At 34.3% G+C, this 21,832-nt stretch overlaps 3 protein-coding genes across 10 annotated transcripts; 1 reads left to right on the top strand and 2 right to left on the bottom strand.

Annotated features, from left to right (window-relative positions):
* Positions 1-219: 219 nt before the first annotated feature.
* LOC128678635 (major facilitator superfamily domain-containing protein 12-like) lies at positions 220-4,605 on the bottom strand. Of its 2 annotated transcripts, XM_053760296.2 has the most exons (8): positions 4,032-4,605; positions 3,726-3,933; positions 3,530-3,614; positions 2,954-3,163; positions 2,500-2,797; positions 1,556-1,706; positions 945-1,072; positions 220-425 (listed from the first exon to the last, which is right to left on the bottom strand). In XM_053760296.2, the coding sequence occupies exons 1-8, from the start codon at positions 4,309-4,311 to the stop codon at positions 367-369; spliced, it is 1,419 nt and encodes a 472-aa protein (XP_053616271.1). In that variant the 5' UTR covers positions 4,312-4,605; the 3' UTR covers positions 220-366. The 2 variants fall into 2 exon arrangements, with proteins under 2 accessions (XP_053616271.1, XP_064292749.1); XM_064436679.1 differs by lacking the exon at positions 3,726-3,933 and having other exon boundaries at positions 4,234-4,602.
* A 2,558-nt stretch (positions 4,606-7,163) lies between these two features.
* On the bottom strand, positions 7,164-20,595 carry LOC128678655 (uncharacterized). 6 transcript variants are annotated; one of them, XM_053760370.2, is made up of 7 exons: positions 20,001-20,595; positions 16,044-16,206; positions 15,363-15,593; positions 14,895-15,214; positions 14,689-14,751; positions 13,596-13,673; positions 12,725-13,006 (listed from the first exon to the last, which is right to left on the bottom strand). In XM_053760370.2, exons 2-7 carry the CDS (start codon positions 16,183-16,185, stop codon positions 12,818-12,820), a joined length of 1,023 nt encoding a protein of 340 aa, XP_053616345.1. In that variant the 5' UTR covers positions 16,186-16,206; positions 20,001-20,595; the 3' UTR covers positions 12,725-12,817. The 6 variants fall into 6 exon arrangements, with proteins under 6 accessions (XP_053616325.1, XP_053616345.1, XP_053616375.1 ...); XM_053760400.1 differs by having other exon boundaries at positions 16,044-16,201; positions 20,001-20,136; XM_053760378.1 differs by lacking the exon at positions 20,001-20,595 and adding an exon at positions 17,566-17,661.
* Positions 8,864-12,732, top strand: LOC128678692 (uncharacterized). 2 transcript variants are annotated; one of them, XM_053760423.2, is made up of 6 exons: positions 8,864-8,913; positions 9,928-10,014; positions 10,786-10,968; positions 11,191-11,392; positions 11,563-11,667; positions 12,268-12,732. In XM_053760423.2, exons 1-6 carry the CDS (start codon positions 8,867-8,869, stop codon positions 12,709-12,711), a joined length of 1,068 nt encoding a protein of 355 aa, XP_053616398.1. In that variant the 5' UTR covers positions 8,864-8,866; the 3' UTR covers positions 12,712-12,732. The 2 variants fall into 2 exon arrangements, with proteins under 2 accessions (XP_053616398.1, XP_053616407.1); XM_053760432.2 differs by lacking the exon at positions 8,864-8,913 and adding an exon at positions 9,465-9,669.
* Positions 20,596-21,832: the final 1,237 nt, after the last annotated feature.

The raw sequence follows: 21,832 nt of genomic DNA, 5'->3' as shown, positions 1-21,832 counted from the left end.
GACATTCTCATTTATAAATTATCAAGCATCCTGAAATTCCCATGAGAGCAGAGTACAGTACAGTAAATAATATAACTGGAACTTAATTTGTTCCACCCTTAACCTAAATTTATTGATTTTACAATAGTAACCCCTTTTTTACCATTTTGGGAAGAAACAGGATATTCCTTGGGTTAAAAGTGGGTGGATTGGAGCTTATCCATAGAAAATAACTGACACTTTCATAAATCATAGTCATTTATTAAATATTTATATAACTACAAAATAATATATATGTAATATAATAATATCACTGAATAGTCTGCAGATTCAAAATCTCACAACTTAATTTACCTAGATAAATTTGACTTTGTCACTTTTTGAGCATTATAGTACATCTGCAGGGGTTGAAGTGGACCTGTCTTGGGAATTGATGGAAGAGTGTTCTGAAAAGACAAAAACGTTAACAAAAAAGTAATGTGAATATATTGATAAAGAATAATTATAAATGTGAAAGTAAGTTTACATGTTACCTCTTAAGCATTATCTACTCAACCAATCTTCTTAAAATTTCGCATCTATATCATTAAGAGTTTGTTGATGAACATAAGAGTACCTTTCATCTCAGGTTTTCCCTTGGGATTTGTGAGAAACCTGTATTTTGGTGGCTCTAAATACACGTTTTAGAAGAAAACACTGTTCCCGAGGGTGAACAGCTTGTAACAATGTAAATTATATTTTATTCAGAATAGGATTTTGCCACTGTCACATCTGTTTAACTAATATTAATACTTAGGCCTTCCGATGCAACGAGTTGCAGGCTTTGACAATGCCGTGTGTTAATACGTCAAAACTTCATACAATATCTGCGTTGTCTGTCGACGGACGTCAAAACAACGGTGCGCAACTGGCCAATGGGGCACAGCTCTAAAATGATGTAAAAGTAACAAGAATGTACAATCTACCTATTAAACTGGAACTGCCAGAGTCCAATTTAGGTAACAGGAGAGTAAGAACCAGACCAGAGATGGCACTGCCTCCACACACCCATGATAATACGTCGCGATAGTATGTCACTCCGGAACCATCTGCACTGTAATAAAATATTCAGTTTTAAATTATGAAATACTAGATGTTGCACGATGGGCTTTGCTTCCGTGGGAATTTGGAGATATAATATAATGCCTATAGCAATCTTGGATAATTATGTTGGATATTAAGTTTTTGAGATTACCCGTCTCAAACATACAAACTCACAAACGCTTCATGTATTCTCAAAAAATACTGTTCATGATTTTTTTTTTTATTAGCTACTTGTAATAAAAGTATCTAACTAGTTAATCCAAGCAACAACAATATCCAAACAATATTCTTTCTTTCGCGATCGGCCGCCACCCACTTTGACGTCAACCCTCTTTGGGAATGCTGTCGTAGCCTCTTAGCTGTCAAGGCTTACTATCCATTAGTCGCCTTGTACGACATATCCACGGGAAGACATGGTGTGGTTTTATTCTATGGCAGGAATTTCACGTCGTCAAATCAGAATCTAAGCGTGGTTTAATTAATTGATACTCACTAAACTTGTATGAGGGCTATTGCGACACCGCATGCGAGTTTGTCAGTAAAGCTCATGAGACCGTATACGAAAGCGGAAGCCTCTGTTCTTGAGCCGACCAGGTCAGCGGTGAGCGATAGACTTGTTACCAACATCACGGCTCCACCGAAACCTATAAGTTAATTTTATGTTTAAACAATAATAGGTATTTGTAAAATAACCCGACGATAGGGATGACGTAGCATTTTGCAAATAAAACTGAACAGAAACCAGGTTCGGTTGCTGCACGTATTAATGTTTTACATCAACAATGAAACTGCATGACTCAAGTTGTTTTAACATTGAATTAAGTACCTATTATCAGCTTGCACTTCACAAACTAGTGAGTAATTAATTATGAAGTCACATTCAATCATACCATAAAGTAATACAATGAAAGTATGTCAAAACTTGTATTATAATAATAACTACTAATATTATAATTGCGAAAGTTTGTGAGGATGTGTGCATGTATATATGTATGTTTGTTACTCTTCACGCAAAATCTACTGGATCGATTGTTATGAAATTTGGTACACGGGTGGAATATAACCTGGAATAACACATAGGTTACTTTTATCCCGAAATTCCCACGGGAACCCCACAACTAGTAATATAAAAAATACTGACGGCGCCGTTGTCTGTCTAGGTAAATAAGTATGTGTGTATGTTCCGAGGATATAAAAATAAAATGGGACCAAAGTAGGTATATATGCATCTAAATTTCTTACAGTCAACAGCACGACAAGCTATTGTTATTAGTTCTATGTTGGGAAACGTAGAGGGTTTGGTTGACTGTACCTATGTGTAATTATAAAATATGCGATATTTGCAATCAACATACGTGCCATAAGCGATAAATTCTTAAAATATGTAAGCTGAAAATATTAATCTGGGAAAATGATGGGCAGATGCCCTATACCAACCTATAAGTACCGCAACTAAATATATGAAATAGGTTTTATAAATATCATCTGAGGGCATATGAATCCACACAAAACCAGCAAGTGCACATGCACATCCACATAAGTAGTTAAGTTTTCGACTGCAGGACCTTGGGGCCAGTCGCTGCACGCCAGCCGCCCCCAGACTGCCGAGGTACATTGCGAGAGGCACTATGGCCAACGCACGAGCCGCCAAGCCCAGCGTACGGTGGAGATACAATGGAATCAAAACCTGAGACACATTCACAACTAATCGCGTGCTCATGTATATGCCAGCTATCTGGAATAGATTATTAATATTAAAATAGGCCTTTTTATCACTTACCAGTTAGATTTAATCTAGTAAGCATTGGAATTACAATGAAAATGATTATGGTTTTCTTTAATAAATTGTATTAACATCTGTGGTCCAAAAAAATTGTTTGCAATACTGTACCTGATAAAGATGTGGTTTCCGAAGAAATTCGCAATGGGTTCCATTGCCCCGTGACTCAGAATTGTTATCATAATTGATCAGCTGCTCTGGTCTCCTATTAGTAGATCTCTCTCTTACAGTCAAGTGAAATATTATTGTTGCTAAAATACCTAAACTTAGTACTATGTAAACTATATGGCGAAATTTCCAAGCATCAGCTGGGCCCACTTGCTAAAAGAGAAAAATATTTTTACAGAGATGGCTAGAACTTATTTCATCAACCAAGCAGACTAGAATTTTACCCAACTCAAAATTTTTTTTACTACTGGTTTTGTGATTTTTATTACCTACATACTAAATAGCTGTATTTGGGTCTTTATAGCTTATTCTCTTGAACAAGTCTATTTTAGTTTCAAACTTACAGTAGAAGAGTCATGTATGAATGAAGTAATTTACAAATTATTTTTTTGACAAATAAATAGGCAAATGTTTGATCAGGACCTGTAGAAAGTTGCTCTAGTTAAGCCAGTATTGTACTGATGTAGTATTGTAGTAACCAATGCTGAACCAAATAAACAACTAAAATTAATCACTCACTTGTTTATCACATTCTCCAGTAATGTGTAAAACTACCCATGTGGTAACATAAACAAACAAATTGGAGAAAACTGTAAACCCATACCTGAAAATGAAAATTAATAATGTATAACAATTTAAGCAACTGTGATATACTTAATACTTCCAGTAGCGAAACAGTACTATGTGTAAGGAAAACAAACATGAGTTTATTTACCTTACAGCTGTAAGATGTGTTCTAGTATGATCATCGTCTGTAAGCTCTGGGATTAAGCTCAAGTGCGAGATTTGCACTGCTGCCCATCCAATTTGAAATATTATTATAAATGATGCAAAGTAAAACATTTGGGCCCATTTATGTGTCATTGAACAACCAATGCAAGAAGAAAAGATGAATGGAAATGATGCTAATGTACATGCTGTGCCTGCAAAATAAATAAGATATTTATTTATATGCCTAAGTACCTATACAAAATATATTTTTATTTTTCAAAACATAAACTAATAGGTAAAAAATACAAACCAAAGAGATGCCAAAGTTTCCTCCGTCCATACTTGACACTAAATATGTTGTTAGTATGGTCTGAATGATATCCAACAAATGGAGTAGCAATCGCATCAACTACTTGTCCTATTAGCATTAAATTACCAGATTGACTTGAACTAAATTCTAGTACTAAATGAAAAAAGACTAATAAATACGTAAACCATAAACTAGCACAAACATCATTTAGAATGTGGCCAACTCCATATCCAAACTGTAGTTTTAAACTTGTCGATATATCTACAAGTTCGTTATCCATTTTTTACGAAATAAACCTGAGAGTCACTTTCAACAATGCAGTGTAGGTAGTGTTTCCTTTCTTCCTTACAATTGCAGAAGCAAAACAGTAATGTGTATAGGCACGAGCTGTTGCAATTGACGTGATATTCGTAAGAAATCAAGACTTTGTTGTGTTTTTCAAGGGCCAAGTAAGTAATATACCTACGGTAGGGGTAGGTAGTAAAATAAGCATTTTCTTTCTAGTGTTAAAGTTTAAGTGGGAGGACCACTTGGTACACAAAATATAGAACTTGACAATTATAGTGTTGCTGCTCAATTGTCAACTATCGATTGCGTTTCAATTGACTATCGATAGTTAGAGGAAAATCAATATATCGATTACTCTGCGATATTAGATATGCTATCCATAGTATCGATAGTATTGCCCTGAATTAGATATATGCTATCGATAGTATCAATACATATAGTGTTGCTGTATTGCTACAAAAAGCTAAATATAGTGTGATAGGCCAATCGATAGTTTATTAGTATACCTATTATATAATTATTCGATTGCAACTATCGATAGTCAAACTATCGACAGTTCGGCAACGCTAGTGGGTTGGGTGGACTGGACTCAAGTAATGTTCAGTCCTATAAAAATCTGTGACTGGACTGGACTGCAAAATACAAGCTGGACACACATGGTATGCATCAAGTTGGCATTGGCATCAAAAGAGAAACAAGTCATAACATTCTGCCAGTTCCTGCTTAGGCCCACAGATATAAAAACATTACATTCTAGGCCGCATTAAATATGAGTTACTGCGCATTTATTCCGCCAGAGTGCAACAGTGTATGGTTGGTAAACAAAAGCATTGCCGCATTTTTCTAAGTTGATGAAAACGTTTATTTTAGAGTACCTACTTTATTCATATTTTCCTTATTTAAGCATCCGTTTGTGAAAATATACAACAGCGTTGCACATTTGGGTGCCGAAATATTGGGAAACACCGTTTTCCAATAGATAAAAACTTCGAAAACTATGGGAAATCGCCACACGCTGCAAAATTTTCGAGCCTGTAAATGGTCCAAAAATATGCTCGGCACACTTCACACCTGACGACTTATGAAAATATGGACTTCATACAGGTAAGGATTTCAGTCAAAATCAAGTCACAGGTGACAAAGAGCTGCTAAACGTGAAGATAAAAATCAAATATGTGTCGTCGTATATGAAGTTAATCCTATAATATGGTTCTTTGTGTTTTTTTATTGAACTGTTTTTTTTATTTAAACCTTCGCGGTTGGTCCAATGCGCTATCTGTATGAACCTATGTATGTCTGTCTACCCCGTAAGGGATAAAGACGTGATTAGTATGTATATGTAGGTAAATTATACAATTTCGGAAACATCGTATATTTTGGACCAACCGCGAATTGGACCAACTGCGAATTGGACCAACCGCGAATTGGACCAACCGCGAATTGGACCAACCGAGAATTGGACCAACCGCGAATTGGATCAACCGCGAATTCGAAATTTTTTGGAACTTTGGATCAATCGCGCCTAAAGGGATTTGAATAGTCTTTGAGTGGATGTGGTTAATTGATTATGTTGAAGAAGTAGTGGTCGATAATAATATACATATCCCAATCCCACAAATAGTGTAATGTGATATCAATAGTGTTCAATAATTATATTAAAGGTATTGTTTTACAATGGACTTGAAACATTTAGCAAATTCGTCTTGTATTGTATCACTTCTGTTCTGAAGCCTAATCAATAATCCACTTTTTTCTTTTTCTCTAAAGTCCGAAGTACTACATACCTATTTATTCCATGGTACACCGTTTCGAGTTGACATAATATCTTGACAATGGTAATTAGTCGGCTAAAATGTTTACTGGCACTGGCCAATGATCCACGCTAGCACAGATATAAGAACATTACATCTGTGCACGCAAGCTATGATATAATACTGGATCGTTAGACATTGCTATCTCTTTCATCCGTGGCCCAACCTCTCTTACGTGTTGAAAGGTGTAAAGCTACACTTTTGATTAGAGATGGGCAAAAAATACTGATTATGGATTGATATTACATTATATAATCTTCGAAAAGGGATAATCTAGAAAAAATTAACAAAGGAAATAAAGTAGCGGATGTTTTTATCTATAAGCGGGACAGTAATGTACTGTAATACAGTACATTTATTATTAGCATTGTGGAGGAATCTGGAGCGAAATTAAATAATAAAGTATATTTTACTGAATTTTTACACAACATTATTAATGACAATAAATGTAAAAATTCAGTAAAATATTATTTATTATTTAATTACACTACATTATTTAATGACAAAATAGTGTAAAAATTCAGTAAAATATTATTTATTATTTAATTTCGCTCCGGATTCCTCCACATTGCTAATAATAAATGTACTAATTTGAAAATAAATAAAACCAATTATACATGTACGTTTTATATCTAAATATTAAACAGTTGTCGCGGCCGCACACATTTCGGTTTCCGATTTCAGAATACGAATTCGGAAACTATCAGATTGGCCTCTACTTCCGTTTTTTATATCTGTTTGGACTCCTAAAAAACTCATCTACATAATTTATCATTTCCTTAATTTATAAGTCATATATGTATAGTATAACTAATATATGTACATTATAATATACATATATTATTTTATAATAATATATTTTTACAGCTATATGAGACCGACAGAAAAAGCATTAGCAACGGCGGACTTATCCCTTGAAAGATTTATTTTTTACTTTTTGTGGCACGGCGGCACTCTAAAGTTGGTGACAATTAATAAATATACAGGGACAAACCACACTGATTGAGTTAGCCAAGTAAGTTCGAGACTTGTGTTATGGTATATTAACTCAACGATACTTTATTCTATTCTATCTATATATAACTTATAGAAAAACCTCCAAGACCAAGGTCTATCTGATAATGATCATTTTCCATCTTGACCTTACCGGGCATCGAACATGGGACCTCAAGTTTAGCAGTCCGGTATGATGGCCAGGAAGGATGTTAATCTATTTATTGTGTGTATTTATTGTTTTGTCAATATAACTGACATCATTTGTGGCGTTAGAAGCTGTAGTTATAGAAAAACTTTGATTTGGACATGTATTATTAGCATTAGAAACTGTTTCGGTACTTGGACACTGTATCGGCGATTTGGAACTTGTTTGCGAATGATTTTCTAATACGTAATATTCTGTTGGAATAGACTGAATATTAATTGGAACAGTTTCTGTTGAAACATTTACATGTTTCTTAGTTAAATTTGCGTTCATTATCATGTTCACTATATTCATTTGCATTCTCATACACACATCTTGAGGTAACTTTTCCAATAAACACATAATATATTCGCCAAATTTTCTAATTTCATTATATTGTTTTCTCTTTTCAATAGGTTGATCTTCAGATGATAAACTCTCGCGCCTTCTTTTCTTTTTGTTTGATTTTTGTATGTTTTTTCCATCCTGACATTTTTTTGAAGTATCACTTTGCCATTTATTCTTATCTATTTTAGGCAGTTTGATGTTTCCTTCGTCAAGATAAATTACTTCTGTATATGGTTCTGTTTTTTCGTCGTCATTATCCTGGAGAAGAACGTCTAAATCCTAAAATGAAAACAACATAGGTATGAAACTAATGCACATGAATGTATTAGGTATATGGCGATGGATGACTGCGGTTTTATTTAAAATATGCACTATAGCTTAGCATCAAAGTAAACCGATTGCAAGTATATAGGCACATCGCTTATACGCAAACGCGCACGAATATACGTTTGTGACACAATGTCAGACGTTATGATGTGCAGAGCATGGAATTAGTAGGTATTAGGAGTACCTACTAATTCCATGGTGCAGAGTCACATATATGTGTTTTCTGTTGAAATAGTCTTCATCTAATGGGTACCGTGGGCACGAATCTCGGTTAGTAGCTCGGGACCTGCGTGGTACCTGCATTGCGTTGCAGAGTAATTCAGCCAGATGACACGTTTCGTAATTGAAACGCGCACAGTTATACGCCTCGTTTCCTAAAAGCAACTGGCAAAGACCGTACGAATATCGCCATGAAATAGCAGTATAGATCGGACTACAAATGAAAGAGATAGCAATATAACTTTCATAAAAAAGTTCTTGGTAGTGCTGGCTCCAGAACATCTAAATAGCTCTCATGTGGCACGCACGAGTAGGATTCCAACCTGTCGGTTCGCACCGGTCGGCGGAAGTTTTCCCTACTAGACGACAACCGCTTACAAATCCTATGACTGAAGATAATATGAGACAAATTTTATCTCACCTGCAGCTCACCCAATACTTTTGGATGTTTCTTTAAGTGCCTTCTCAAATCCCCCTCGTTGTTTGACACACTGGCTCTGCACAACATACAGTGCATTTGTCCACCGATTTCCTTCTCGAAACATGAGTATACGTTGGCAAAGTTATTTGCCTCGTCTTCAGAATTGTCATCTGTGTACATAATAAAGAGTTCTGAAATTTACCACAATGTACCTACTAGCTCCCTTTCTATTTTACAGGACATGTGTATGACATTCATTGCGCATTCACAATATGAGTCATTGGTTGAGTTGAGTACCTACCTAGTAATATGTACTTATATAATGTATCTAGAGTGATCTTTTACTTACTAGCTGCACCCCGGAGATTCGTTCCTTTTTTTTGGATAAAAAGTGCCCTATGTATTATTCCAGTTAGTTCCAGGTAGTTTGTATTTTGTATTGAATTTTGGTAGAAGTAGAGAATAAAATCTTCTACCAAAATTTAATACAATAAGATAATGCGTGAGATAAGAAACAAAGAAACTTACTTTCGCATTTATAATATTAGTTGGAATTATGCCTTATGTAATACAGATGACTATTTTTGTTAAATATAGGATATAGGTATTCCATTTCCCTTCATTTAGCTCATACAAGAAAGAAATGTGATTATTAGAAACACATGAGAAGATACGAGACAGAGCACTGAGATCTTTTGTCCCTATCACGTACCCCTTCACTCATCCGTTGTCAGTTTTCTAGGTCTTTGATTATTATGGAATACATACACACAGTTAAGTACCTATATTCTAATATCTGTGCATTAGTAAAAGTCAAATGATGCCGATTTTTAGACGCATAGATTTAGAAGGGGGTGAGGCGGGATTTGTGGAACCCAGTGGAGCCATCTAGATTTAGAAAGGGCCCCGCGCGGAGCCATCGATAGTATTTGAGACCTCACTGCTAAAAACTTTGAGTTTCTTTGATCGTCATCTTTATTTCTTTCATTACATTGTCTTTGATCGTACATACATCGTACAAACAAGGACGATGGAGTCGAATGGGTACGTATTTTGAAGTTGCAAAATCCATACTAGCTCCAGTCCGAAATACCTGTGACAAACCTAATGAAATCCTTAGTATCTAAGTATCATTAGCATGCTTTTTTATAAGGAAGGGAAGGGATAGTTACCTACCTACCAAATTTTTATTGTTTAGAAACAATAAAATATCTAACTAGTTACCTTCCTATAAAATCTTCATTCAAACAAGAACCACTTTGTAAATAAAATTTCATGAAAGTTTAAAACTAAATTTGACAGGGGCGAGTCTGATACAGCGATAAACAAAGAAAGTGATGATGAGGAATCTAATAATGAAGAATTTGAGGAATTCTTAGATGACAAGCTGTAAGTTATTTTTCATTGCGTACCTAAGCTTAAAATTTCAGAACTATAAAGTAAGATTACTTTATAGTTGTGAAAAGCTTAGGCCAGTACAATTTATTATGCATATGTACCAGTATGTGACTGAGATGTTTTGGGTTGCGTGTTTATTATTTACTTCGCCCCGGGATTTTCTGAAAATATATGTATATAGACCTATGTGTTATTCGAGGTTATATTCTACCCGTGTACTAAATTTCATAACAATCCGTCCAGTAGATCTTGTGTAAAAGAGTAACAAACATACATAACATACTTACACACATCCTCACAAACTTTCGCATTTATAATTAGTAGGATTATAATAAGTATCTGTTTTGCGACACCAGAAAAAGTCCACCAGAACAGTCAGCAAACCAGCGATCAGTCCTCATTCTGGGATAATTTCACCCGTTCCCCCTTCTTTATAATATACTAGCTGCACCCTTGGGCTTGGCTCCTGTGGGTGTTACCTTATGTGTCATTCCAGGTTATTTTCTACCTATGTACCAAATTTCATAACAATTGGTCCAGTAGATAATGTGTGAAGAGGTAACAAACTTATTTTTGCATTTTTATATAATATTAGTTAGGATAATGCCCTATGTAATACCAGTGAAGATATAGATAGATAATAGCTAGTTAGTACTTTAAAAAATTGGACTGTTGAATACAAAATATTTTGTTGCATTTTCACAAACTGTCACTTATTATCCATTATTATTTTAGTATCTTGTCTATAAATTTAAATTACAGTGCCAGACCCAAACGTTCAAATTCAAGCCTAGCATGGGAGTTCTTTGATGTAAAGGACAGCAAACACCGAGTGGCAACTTGTAAGCTATGCTCATGTGATTGCTCATACTGGAGCTCTGTTAGTAACCTCATGAAACATGTACGGAGAAAGCACTTTGTCCACATAACCAACCAGCTTGATAGGTCAGTGTTTAATGAGATTGAGAAAGATTATTTTAGCTATCATTTACAGACAACTTCCTTTTCACAAAACATACAAATTAAGTGAGTTAATTTTCTATTTAGTAGTTGCATTTTATTGCACAACCTGCTATTTCTGTATGATATAATTATATGGCCTTCTGGAAGTGAATGATGGCATTAAGATCACCATTTGTACATAATTTTTAATTTGTTATTTATTAGGTCTAGTAATCCACATACGAAACAGCACTCCCTAAGAGACACTATTCATTCATCAATATGGAATTATTACAAGAAATTGGACCTCATAGAGAAGCTTGCTATGTGTTTAGTTTGTAAGAAACAACTGTCTTACAAGTCTTCTACCAGCAATCTGAAGAAGCATTTGAATAGAAAACATCCAAATTTGAAATTTGAAAATGATGTAAGAAGTTATTGTTTTTTTTATTTGGAGCTTTGGAAACAAACTCAAATATTGTCATAATAAATTTACTTAGTAGTAATCATGAAATGGCCTCATTTTTACAAGTTTTTATACAATTTCCAACATACATTGAATGATGGTCATTTTATGTGTTTTCATTTCCATTACAGGATAAACGAGTAATATTATCTAGTGATGGGAAACTATATGAGATAGAGGAAACAAAATCAGAACATCTTCAGAAGGACGACGACGACGATGATTTGGAGGATCAGGTATGTGAAATTGCAATTCAAACTAATGAACAAACATTGTTCTACTTTAGTGAAAATTATTTATGTATAAGTATGTATTCATTGAGTGAATTGCTAATCAGAGGATATGAAACACACATACCGAAAATTATATAATACATTTTTATAAACCAGTGAAGACCATATTGAAATTCATAGTGTGGACCATGTAGAAAGAAAGTCTAGACTGTAACATTACATATTTTGGCACAAAAGAGTTTAAGAGAATACTAAACATGGGAGACTCAATTTATCACGAATACGAACAACTTATTCGAGAAATTCCCTTAGACAATCCCCAGAGAAAAGAGTTATTTTGCAACTTGAACGTTACATAGACTAAACCTTTTTGGAACTTTTGCAATTTTCTCATTAGGGTCTGAGTAAAAATGATCTTAAGTGATTTCAGGAATATACAGTCTAAAAATCTCTGGTAAATGTCAGGTTTGCAAATGGGCAAATTAAGTGGTAAATTTTTACTGAAATTATGCCACTATTATAATTGCTTTTTGTCTATGTATTCGTACCTATTATGATATATCTAACATTAATGTGTTACAGAAAATTTTTAATACTTTCCAGCCCACCCTCGATATTAATTCAGTCTTCATAGACGATTTTGAAGACGACTACGTAGAAAGGAGAAATAAAAAGAGAAAACTAGAAAGGGAAGAGAAAAAGCACAGAAAAGTAATATTAGAAGATACTGGTCATAGTGACGCCAGTACTAGTTCCGACGAAATAACTTTTCAGAAGCGATATGTTCGGAAAAAGAATGACAGTCTAAACCAGTTTGGAAAATATTTGATTTCATTAATGAAACAATTACCAAAAGAACTTTCAAGTCAATTACAAATAGATTTTCTGAAACAAGTCATGACAGCGAAGCTAACGTATGATACGCAGCAGCAGCAGAAAGGTTCTGATTCGAGTAACGGATACGCGATCTCGATAACAGATAACGGATTACAGAGTACTAGAAATCAACCGTATCTAGTTGAGGAACATGTGGTGGAGACGCATTAATAAAAATCATTCATTTTTAAACATATTTTTTTATTTTTACAAGTGTTTTAGCTGTAAAATCGATTATTTTATTTCTTCCTTGTAAAATATTTAATTAATTTTAGATTTAAACTAGATTATTCAGTCTCATCTTAAGATCAGCCATTGCAGCTTCTAAGTTTGCATTTCTAGTTTCTAGAGCAAAGTTTCTAGTTTTCAATCTTTCTAACTCTTCGTTAAGGCTAAATAGTTGTTCATTCGCTTTTTTTAACTCGTCTGCTTTGTCTCGGAGTTGTTTTGATAATAAATGATCATTCTGCAAAACAAATATCAAGAAAATCATCAATCACACAAAAATATTATTCTTTACACAATGTCAAGCCGGCAATACATTTTCGCGATACAGTTCACTTAACTTTGGCGAATTCGGAATACATTGCGGTAAATAGAAAAGCTAAAAAAAGCACTCATGCAAACTACGCAATGTTCAATTTTCGCGTCGACATCTGTATTCGGCGATAGTGTTTAGCCGGCATCAGGTCAACAGCTGACGGGTTAGCGCGGGTTTGCTATTTACATCTCACCATCGAGTCGAACCGAACCAATCACATTGCGCCATTAAGATGCAACAACTACTTTGTAATGTGATTAGTTCGCTGCGTCTTATGAATAGATTCGATGGTGAGAAGTGAACCCGCATTAAGCCTTAGAACAACCACCGTTTACTCGTCACTTTCCTTACTTGTTGATGTCACTTATTTTGGCTTGTCGCTCTAAAAATTGTCATCGATAGTAGCGGCACGTTTCCTGGACTTCTTTCGTGATGTACTTTTGGACGGCCATCTGACTTTTTCTACCCACTTCCCAAATCCCAACCTGTGACTTAAAAAATGTGTACAACTTACGTCTTCGATTTCCCTTGGCTCACTTTTCATTTCTGTGCGTTGATCATGAATATTCTCCAGTGGTTCTTCATTTGTGCACTGTAATTAATTTATGATTTTTAAAAATCTTATTACTAGCTACGCCCCGGGGCCTCGCTCCCGTGAGAATTTCGGGATAAAAAAACTACTCAAATTTCATAACAACCGGTCCAGTAGATTTTGCGTGAAAGAGTAACAAACATACATACACCCATCCTCACAAACTTTCGCATTTATAATATTAGGACTAGGTTACTTTTTGTTTGACAACATTAAATAAAGTCTAGCGTTCAGACGTTTGTCAAATAGGTATGTATTTAAGAAAATACATGTATCAAAGTAGTGTTACAGAAGAAAACTTTTTTCACTAATGAAATCATGACAAATCGAATTTGAAGAAGTAACAGACCGGTTAACATTACAAGTGGAAGAGACTGACATGCTGTACCGGCCTCACAAGATGGATGACTTAGAACCGTGTAATTTAGTTCCCTTATTGTTGTATAGTCTCACATAGCAATCGCGATCACTTTACTTGTATAACTATCGCTGGCTAACTTTAAGGTCTAGACTTGCTTAACATTATAGCCAAATATATAATAATGAATAGGTATGTTTAGTTAGTGAACATTTAATGATTTTACTTGTTTTCTAATGGCCTTGATCATTCAATGTATTTCTTTAATTAACTAGCACTGAACATTCACACTACACTTGTTTCCGTACCTTTTGATTAGGTAGGAGTAAATTCTCTGTCTCCCTTCAAGTTTCAGCCCATACCATCAAAATATTATTTAGCCTAATCTTGGGTTATGCTACTCTCAATCAATAATTGGCTTCATTTTTAACTATATTGTATAACTACTCGACGGATATTGATTAAATTTCGTTTAATAGGGTAGACAGAACCTGGCCTGTATATACTATATCAGACCAGGTTTATTGTATAGATATACAATAAAACTGGTCTGATATAGTATGTATGTAGGATACCTAGACATACTTTTTTATCCTACATAATATTGCTTAGAGTGAGAATTGTTGTAATTAACTTAATCTAATGTAAGGTCCTTACATATTGAGCGTCTTCAGTTTCTGTCTTCACACGACGCTGCTGATTCATTTCTTCATCTTCCGTCTGAAACGAACCACTTTTTAGGTAAAATCAGAATACACCGTTGTTACATCACAATTGTTAAATACATAAACAATAATCAGTAATCAAACAACACAATAATAGTTATGTTCGCCCTGTTTCGTCTACCTATGCATATTACTAACCTGCAATAGGTCCTCTTCGTTAGTCGGTAAAATAAATTTGTTCTTATCAACATTAGAAACGAACTTTAATTCGGCATGCGAAAATAACTTTGCTAGTTGAACTTTGAGTGTAATTTGTTCATTCACTGGGAATTTCCTGAAGGTTTCTGCGTAGCTTAAAAATAGATGACTGATTGCATCATCTTTATTCTTTTTTTTACTCAAAAAGTCAATTATTCTGGTAATGTCGTCTTCGTCTTCCGATATCTTTCGTTTAGTTGATTTTCTTCTTGGGATTGTAGATGTTTTGTCGATGGGCACTGTATCCTCTACCGGCAATTCTGAACGAAAAGACAAAATTAACCCGAAAATAAAATTATCTCTGAAGATTTCTTGAACAATATTTATACTGTTCCAACTTTGATTTTGAGTTGATTTTTAAGAGAAAATTTAATTCCATCCATTCGATTAATTCATCAATCATCTTACCTTTGTCTGAAGATGTCTCATTATTATCTATCGAAGCAAAAGGATCGAAATCTATGGTTACCGGCGACGATGGCGTCAAGTCTATTGTTGTTTGTTTCTGAAGGTAGTTCTCTAGAAAAGCGAGTTGTGGCGCCCAAGTATAAGTTTTCATTAAAGTCTTTTCTTTAAGCTGTTTCTTATTCTTCGTGAAACCATCTCGAAGCGTTTTCCATTTGTTCTTGACAAAATCTCCTATGAAAAAGATGGAATTATTATAGGTACTCGGTAATTTAGTATATATATTATATTATGTAATATTTAGCTACAATCAGGTAAATACCCATTATTATAGGTACTTAATAATAGGCATTTAGCTGTTTTAAAAAGTCCATCTCAACTTGTTAAATAGGTACGTTCTCAGAAAGTATTCGATCGACGGATTCTTATAATAATAGTAACTACGAACATACAGGAATAAACAATTAGAATATAAATTCTGGAGTCTGTATGTTCAAAATTGAAAGAAAAATATTATCTAGTTTTGACAATATTAATAATATGAATAATAATATGTACATGTATAAATATAATATGTACCTAATATTAATATTGTCAAATAATGTTTGTTTTAATAAAAGCAAGTGAGAATAAGGCATTATTTGCAGAATTAACTATTATTATATATTAATAAGTAAAACTCACCGGTAGTATCTAACTCCCTGCCGATGGCTTCCCAAATTTCATTTTTTGTCGCAACATTCTTGTATTCCTTATGGGATGAATCGTATAAACAGGGATGCTGCTTAACATACTCTATTAATCGTTCTACGGCGGCGTTTGTCATGGTGTTTTTGTGTATTCTGTACTGTATTTGTGGGTAATCAATACATTTAATAAAACAGTAGAAAAAAAAACCTGTACATTGAATATATTTACATAAAAACAAAATTAGGCGATAGAGTCATAGTAACAGAGAAAGAATTTGAAAAACTGTCTATATATTTGTCTGTTTGTACACGTTAATCTTCGGAACTACTGGACGGATTTGAATGAAACTTTTTTGTTGTATAGCTATTAAGCCTGGGCAACATATAAGGTATAAATGATTTTGAAAACTGGAACACCTTATGGAGTACTATGATATATAACTATAGGAAATATAGAAATGACGCCCTAACAAAAGTTGTTCAGTCTGATGAGCATTTTCTGTTGAGGTATAAAAATCGAAGATCTAGAACACCTGATGCATACCCATGATGATCCATATAAACTATAGGACATATAGAAATGACGCCTTAACAAAAGTTGTTCAGCCTGATGAGCATTTTCTGTTGAGGTAAAAATATCGAAGATCTGGAATACCTTATGCAGACCCAAGGTGGCACAGCTAAACTACAGGTAATATAGAAATGACGCCTTAATAAAAGTTGTTCAGTCCGATGAGCATTTTCTGTAGAGGTATAAAAATTGAAGATCTAGAACACCTGATGCAGACCCATGATGGTCCAACGAAACTATAGGAAATATAAAAATGACGCCGTAACAAAAGTTTTTCAGCCTGTTGATGTATAAAAATCGAAGATCTGGAATTTCTTCGAAATTTAATTTGCCGAACAATTTTTGGTAAGAAGTCCTTCCCACAAAATGTTCGGCCACGCGGACGAAGTCGCGGGCATCACCTAGTATTATATTTAATAATTATGAAAAATATAATAAATATATGTACTAGTAAAGTCTATATGTATAATTTGGTACAGAAAAAGATACATTGCCTAGGTAAGTAGAAATTTTGTATACAAAACTACAAACTTCTAAGCAATCGTTGAAGTAAGCAATGCCAATCTTCGTTGGTACCTAGATGTGCAGTACAGCCACGGAATACAGCACATCTGCCATGCCGAATAGTGCCGAATCAACGCGTCGATTCGACACGATGGTTCGTCGCATACCCTACTTTGGTGAGCTTCGTATCAAGTGAAAATTCAGTAATATATATATATATATATATATATATATATATATATATATATATATATATATATATATATATATAATATAGTATTTTTGGATTCAATAGACACTTATATATATATATATATATATCTATTGAATCCAAAAATACTATATTTCGATAAAAATTGCTGGCAACCCAAAAATGGCTGATAACTGGCATTGGAAAGATTAGTTTTTATTATCATGTCGTAAATATTTCCTCGGTACAAACCGTTTGCTCTCACCAAAAAACAACAATGCCGACGTTCGATAAATTCAAGAATTCCGTCGAGTCAGGCGCGACGTGTTATCTACGTGTAAACTCACTCAACTACGTAAAAACCCCGCGCGGTACGACACAACTATCGCGTCCCGCCCAGCGAGTCGCGATCACGCGATAGACGGCTGTCAAGATGACGCGCGCAAAGTATCGCGGTGCAGTGAGCATGGCCACCGCACAGCAGTGTGTCACAAACAGTCACATCAACGATATCGTGGTGCAGTCCAATATATGGACGCGCGTGAAAGGCGTGCGATGCCACATTGATACCACGCTAAATCTGATTATAACCGTCAAGAGTTAGTTTAGGTATTCATTAGGTAGGTATTACGATAGTTGTAGTTGTAATCTACCTACATGCTTACAAAACAGTGAATATATAATATTATGCAATGCAAAACATATCAGGAAAAAAAAGAATGGAGGTAAAGCTAAAGGTTTCGTGTAAATGTGTCTCGCTTCAAAAATAAATTTAAAAAAAGTTTGAGCATCTACGTGCCGAACCTTTTGACCCATCCTATTCTACTTCAATATCAGACATATTAGGGTTTAAAAAATGGAATCCTTATAAAATCACGTGCGTGCGTATAGTTTAGAAGCAAACTGATTATGAAGGTCGAACAGATAGATGCATAAAAAACCTAATGTGGGATATATCAAGATACGGAACCCTCAAGTTAAGACTCGCGTTTGAACGGATTTTTGAGCTTGATATGTATAACTACGATGCTGAAATTCGCAGATGAGGAATTGGTACGCAATGTAAAAATTATGGCTATTTACGAAAATACTTAGAAAGTCCGGTTGTTCCCGCTGGTCACCCCCATCAAGTTTGTTCGAATGGTATATTTTTTAAATAATTCGCGTTCGTAACGTAATTTGGGGTGACGAATTGGAATTTCACTTAGGAAATATACCAGTCGTCACCGCTATTAAAAATAAATTTCAAAGCTATATTTTTACACACATGGAATGGAAGCGGTACATTCTTGGTACCTTAAAGTGACAGCAAACGTAATTGATTGTATTTTGCTGCAGAAAAATACAATCAATACATTTCATGAAAATCGATATAGCCATATAAAAGTTGCGGAGGGTGAATATTACAATTTTATAAATCCTATGAGAAATAAGCACATGTATCTTACAGATATATTAGGTACCTAATTAAAACGAAACGAAAAATCATTTTTAGTTCCCAGTTGACACCACCGCTTTAATTCCCGCTCGATATATTTAGAAAAACTCCCACACCAGGGGGATAAACCGATATGAATGGGTTTTCTTTTACAAAAAATCTCACGCGTCTACGGCGGGGACAAATTTGGGGGTGACAAGCGGGAACGACCGACAAATGGCATGTAACCGGTACCCGCATTAAAATAACATGAAATATCAGTGCAGGTAGTTACAGTGCAGCAGTGGTAATACGTCTTAATAACAAGTAAAAACCATATCAATGAAATAACGAGCCCATTTACAGGTTGTGTTATTTTATGTTTCTATATCTATCTATTCAAATCTATATATTATATCTTATTTATAACATAAATGCGAAAGTTTGTGAGGATGTATGTGTGTATGTAGTTTGTTACTCTTGCACATAAAATGTTTTAAAATAACAAAAACGCAAAATGGACCGAATGTTATGAAATTTGGTACCTAACTAGGTACAGGGGTAGAACACTTGGAATATCTAACACATAAGGTTGGTACTATAAATAATTAATAGCTGCGCCCCGGCGCAGTTCCGCTTTCGTAGAGAAACTCAAGATATGATGATATCTATAGTCTTTCCCCGTTATTCATAAAAATGTTAAAACATACTATGACATAGGTACTACCATGGACGCATAAAAAAGACGGACGGCGTTGTACAAAGCAGCGCTAAGAAGCAGCCATAGTATGTCGGCCGACAGTACTGCACGCACACACTCTCACCCATATTCATCAATGAAATACAATACAAGACAATGAAATACATAGATGAAATAAATAAATATAAAAAGCTAGCATGGGGGGAAAATCTGCATTATGGCAACATTTCTGGCACGCACACAGAGTTCATCTGTTATTATCCATTACTATGCTTCACTATTTGTTTAGATCATACTCCGTCCGTCTTTTTTTAAATACGTCTATGGGTACTACCTATAACTAAATGTGTTTTGTCACTATCGCAATTTATAATATTTGAAATTGTCACAAAGAGACAAAACAATAAGTAGGTAGGTCTTGTAAATGTATAATGTTGTAACTTTTTTACGAATAACATGTTTTAGTCTATTTTCATATAAGTACCTACCTAGTTAGCTAGGTACTCATTTTTAATTGACTATACTTAAGTAGGTTGGTACCTATCTTATTTGCGAAGTTCAAACACTTACCTAACGTAATATATGAGTCTTCTTCTAGAGTTACCTCATGATCCTCATAATCCGAAAACCATTTATAAAATAAAGAAGAGTGTGCGCGACGCAAGTGCGTTTTCAAATTTCCAGATGTAGTTTTAAAAGACAGCTGTTTTTTACAATAATTACAAGTTGCCAGTTTTTCTTCATGCTCGCACAGAGAGTGTTCTGAAAGTTCTTTCCTAAGTTGACCTTTGGGAGCTTTAGCTGTTGTATTTCGATTTAAGGTCCCAAGATCAAGGTCAGAAGGTATAATATCCTTATGAAGTCTCAATAAATGTGTTTTTAAATTATGTATTGTTGAATTATAGCTGTAAACGTTATTACAAATTATACATTGCGCTCTTTTCTCATTGTCATCATCACTTACACACTTATTATAAAAATCCCACACAGATTTTTTTTCGTCGTCCTCCATGAGCATGATCAACAAACACTTTACGCTTTTATAGCAAAAGCGAACTAATAAAAACGATATGTGATTAGTGATTCTATTACACAACGTACAAACGAAACGAAACGAGGTTAACCAACAACAAAACAGCAGATGGCCGTCCTTACTTACTTTAGTGATGTTTGTTTGTTACTTTAGTGTACGATGCAACGCTATATCGGCAAACCAATAATATTGATGCTAAAATATCGATATTTTATCAATATTTGCGCTGTAACGATATTAATATCGATGTCAAATCCTAGAAAAAATGATAAATCACGACCTTATATATGTCCTTTGAACATACTTTTTGAGCTTTTCCTTATATTTATAAGCAAATAAAAACATGACTTTTGTTTCTCTTTTAATTTGTTTTTCTTCTTGTGAATTACACACAAATTAGGTAGGTACTTCATGATATTGTCGATCACTGCATATAATTTTCAATTAAGATGGAAAGAAGTAAGATAAGGAGATTTCCAAAAAGATTAGAAGCATTGCTGCAGAAAGAGAAGAAGCATTGTTGTGTGTACGTTATGTAAACAAGTGAGAAGCACTTATTCAGTGAACTGCATATTTTTTTATTAAAATATAAATAATTTCGACATTATCGACAAAAATCATTGATATTATCAACTATCGATAATTTCAATATCTCGATATAATTATCGATATTACAACGACCTATAGGTTTATTGGCACAAAGAAGAAAAGAAAAAAAAATAGGTCTATATAGGGTATCTCGAATAGAAAGGGAGTAGGTAATACTCCCGCACATTTATCCCGCCAGAATACAGCACTGTATGTTAGGTACACAAAAGCTTTGCCGCCTTTTGCTTTGTCGATTAAAACGTTTATTTTAGAGAGAGAGAGACTTTATTAATCCTTTCATTATTTATTTTATTTTATTATGTAAGCATTCGTTTGAAAAATTCAAAAATATACAGCAATGTAGCATATTCCAGTTCCGAAATATTGGGAAAATCGTTTTCCATAAGATAATAAAAAACGTCAAAAACTATGGAATACGCCTCACGCTGTAAAATTTTCGAACCAGTAAACGGTCGAAAAGAAGCTCGGAACACACGTGAAGACTTATTAAAATATGGACTTTATACAGGTAAGATCTTCAGTGAAAATCAAGTTTATATCAGTTTATGACCACAGTTGACTAAATAATGTAGAACATAACCTAAAATAGTGATATTATTTTCAGGATAATCCACTAAAACCTTCCTTTTTCCTTTAAACTCGCACCACAATTGCGTAGAAGGTATTTTTGGTCGTAAATCTGCAACAATATTGAAAATTAGCTCCATTGGCAATGTTTGTGTACCTTAGTTGTACCAGTAGTGCCATCTGCGCTGAGCTT

Source organism: Plodia interpunctella, chromosome 2 (assembly GCF_027563975.2).
Source record: "Plodia interpunctella isolate USDA-ARS_2022_Savannah chromosome 2, ilPloInte3.2, whole genome shotgun sequence".
Classification (NCBI taxonomy): domain Eukaryota; kingdom Metazoa; phylum Arthropoda; class Insecta; order Lepidoptera; family Pyralidae; genus Plodia; species Plodia interpunctella.
Note: the sequence above shows the minus strand (reverse complement) of the source record. Positions and strands in the feature narration are given on the sequence as shown.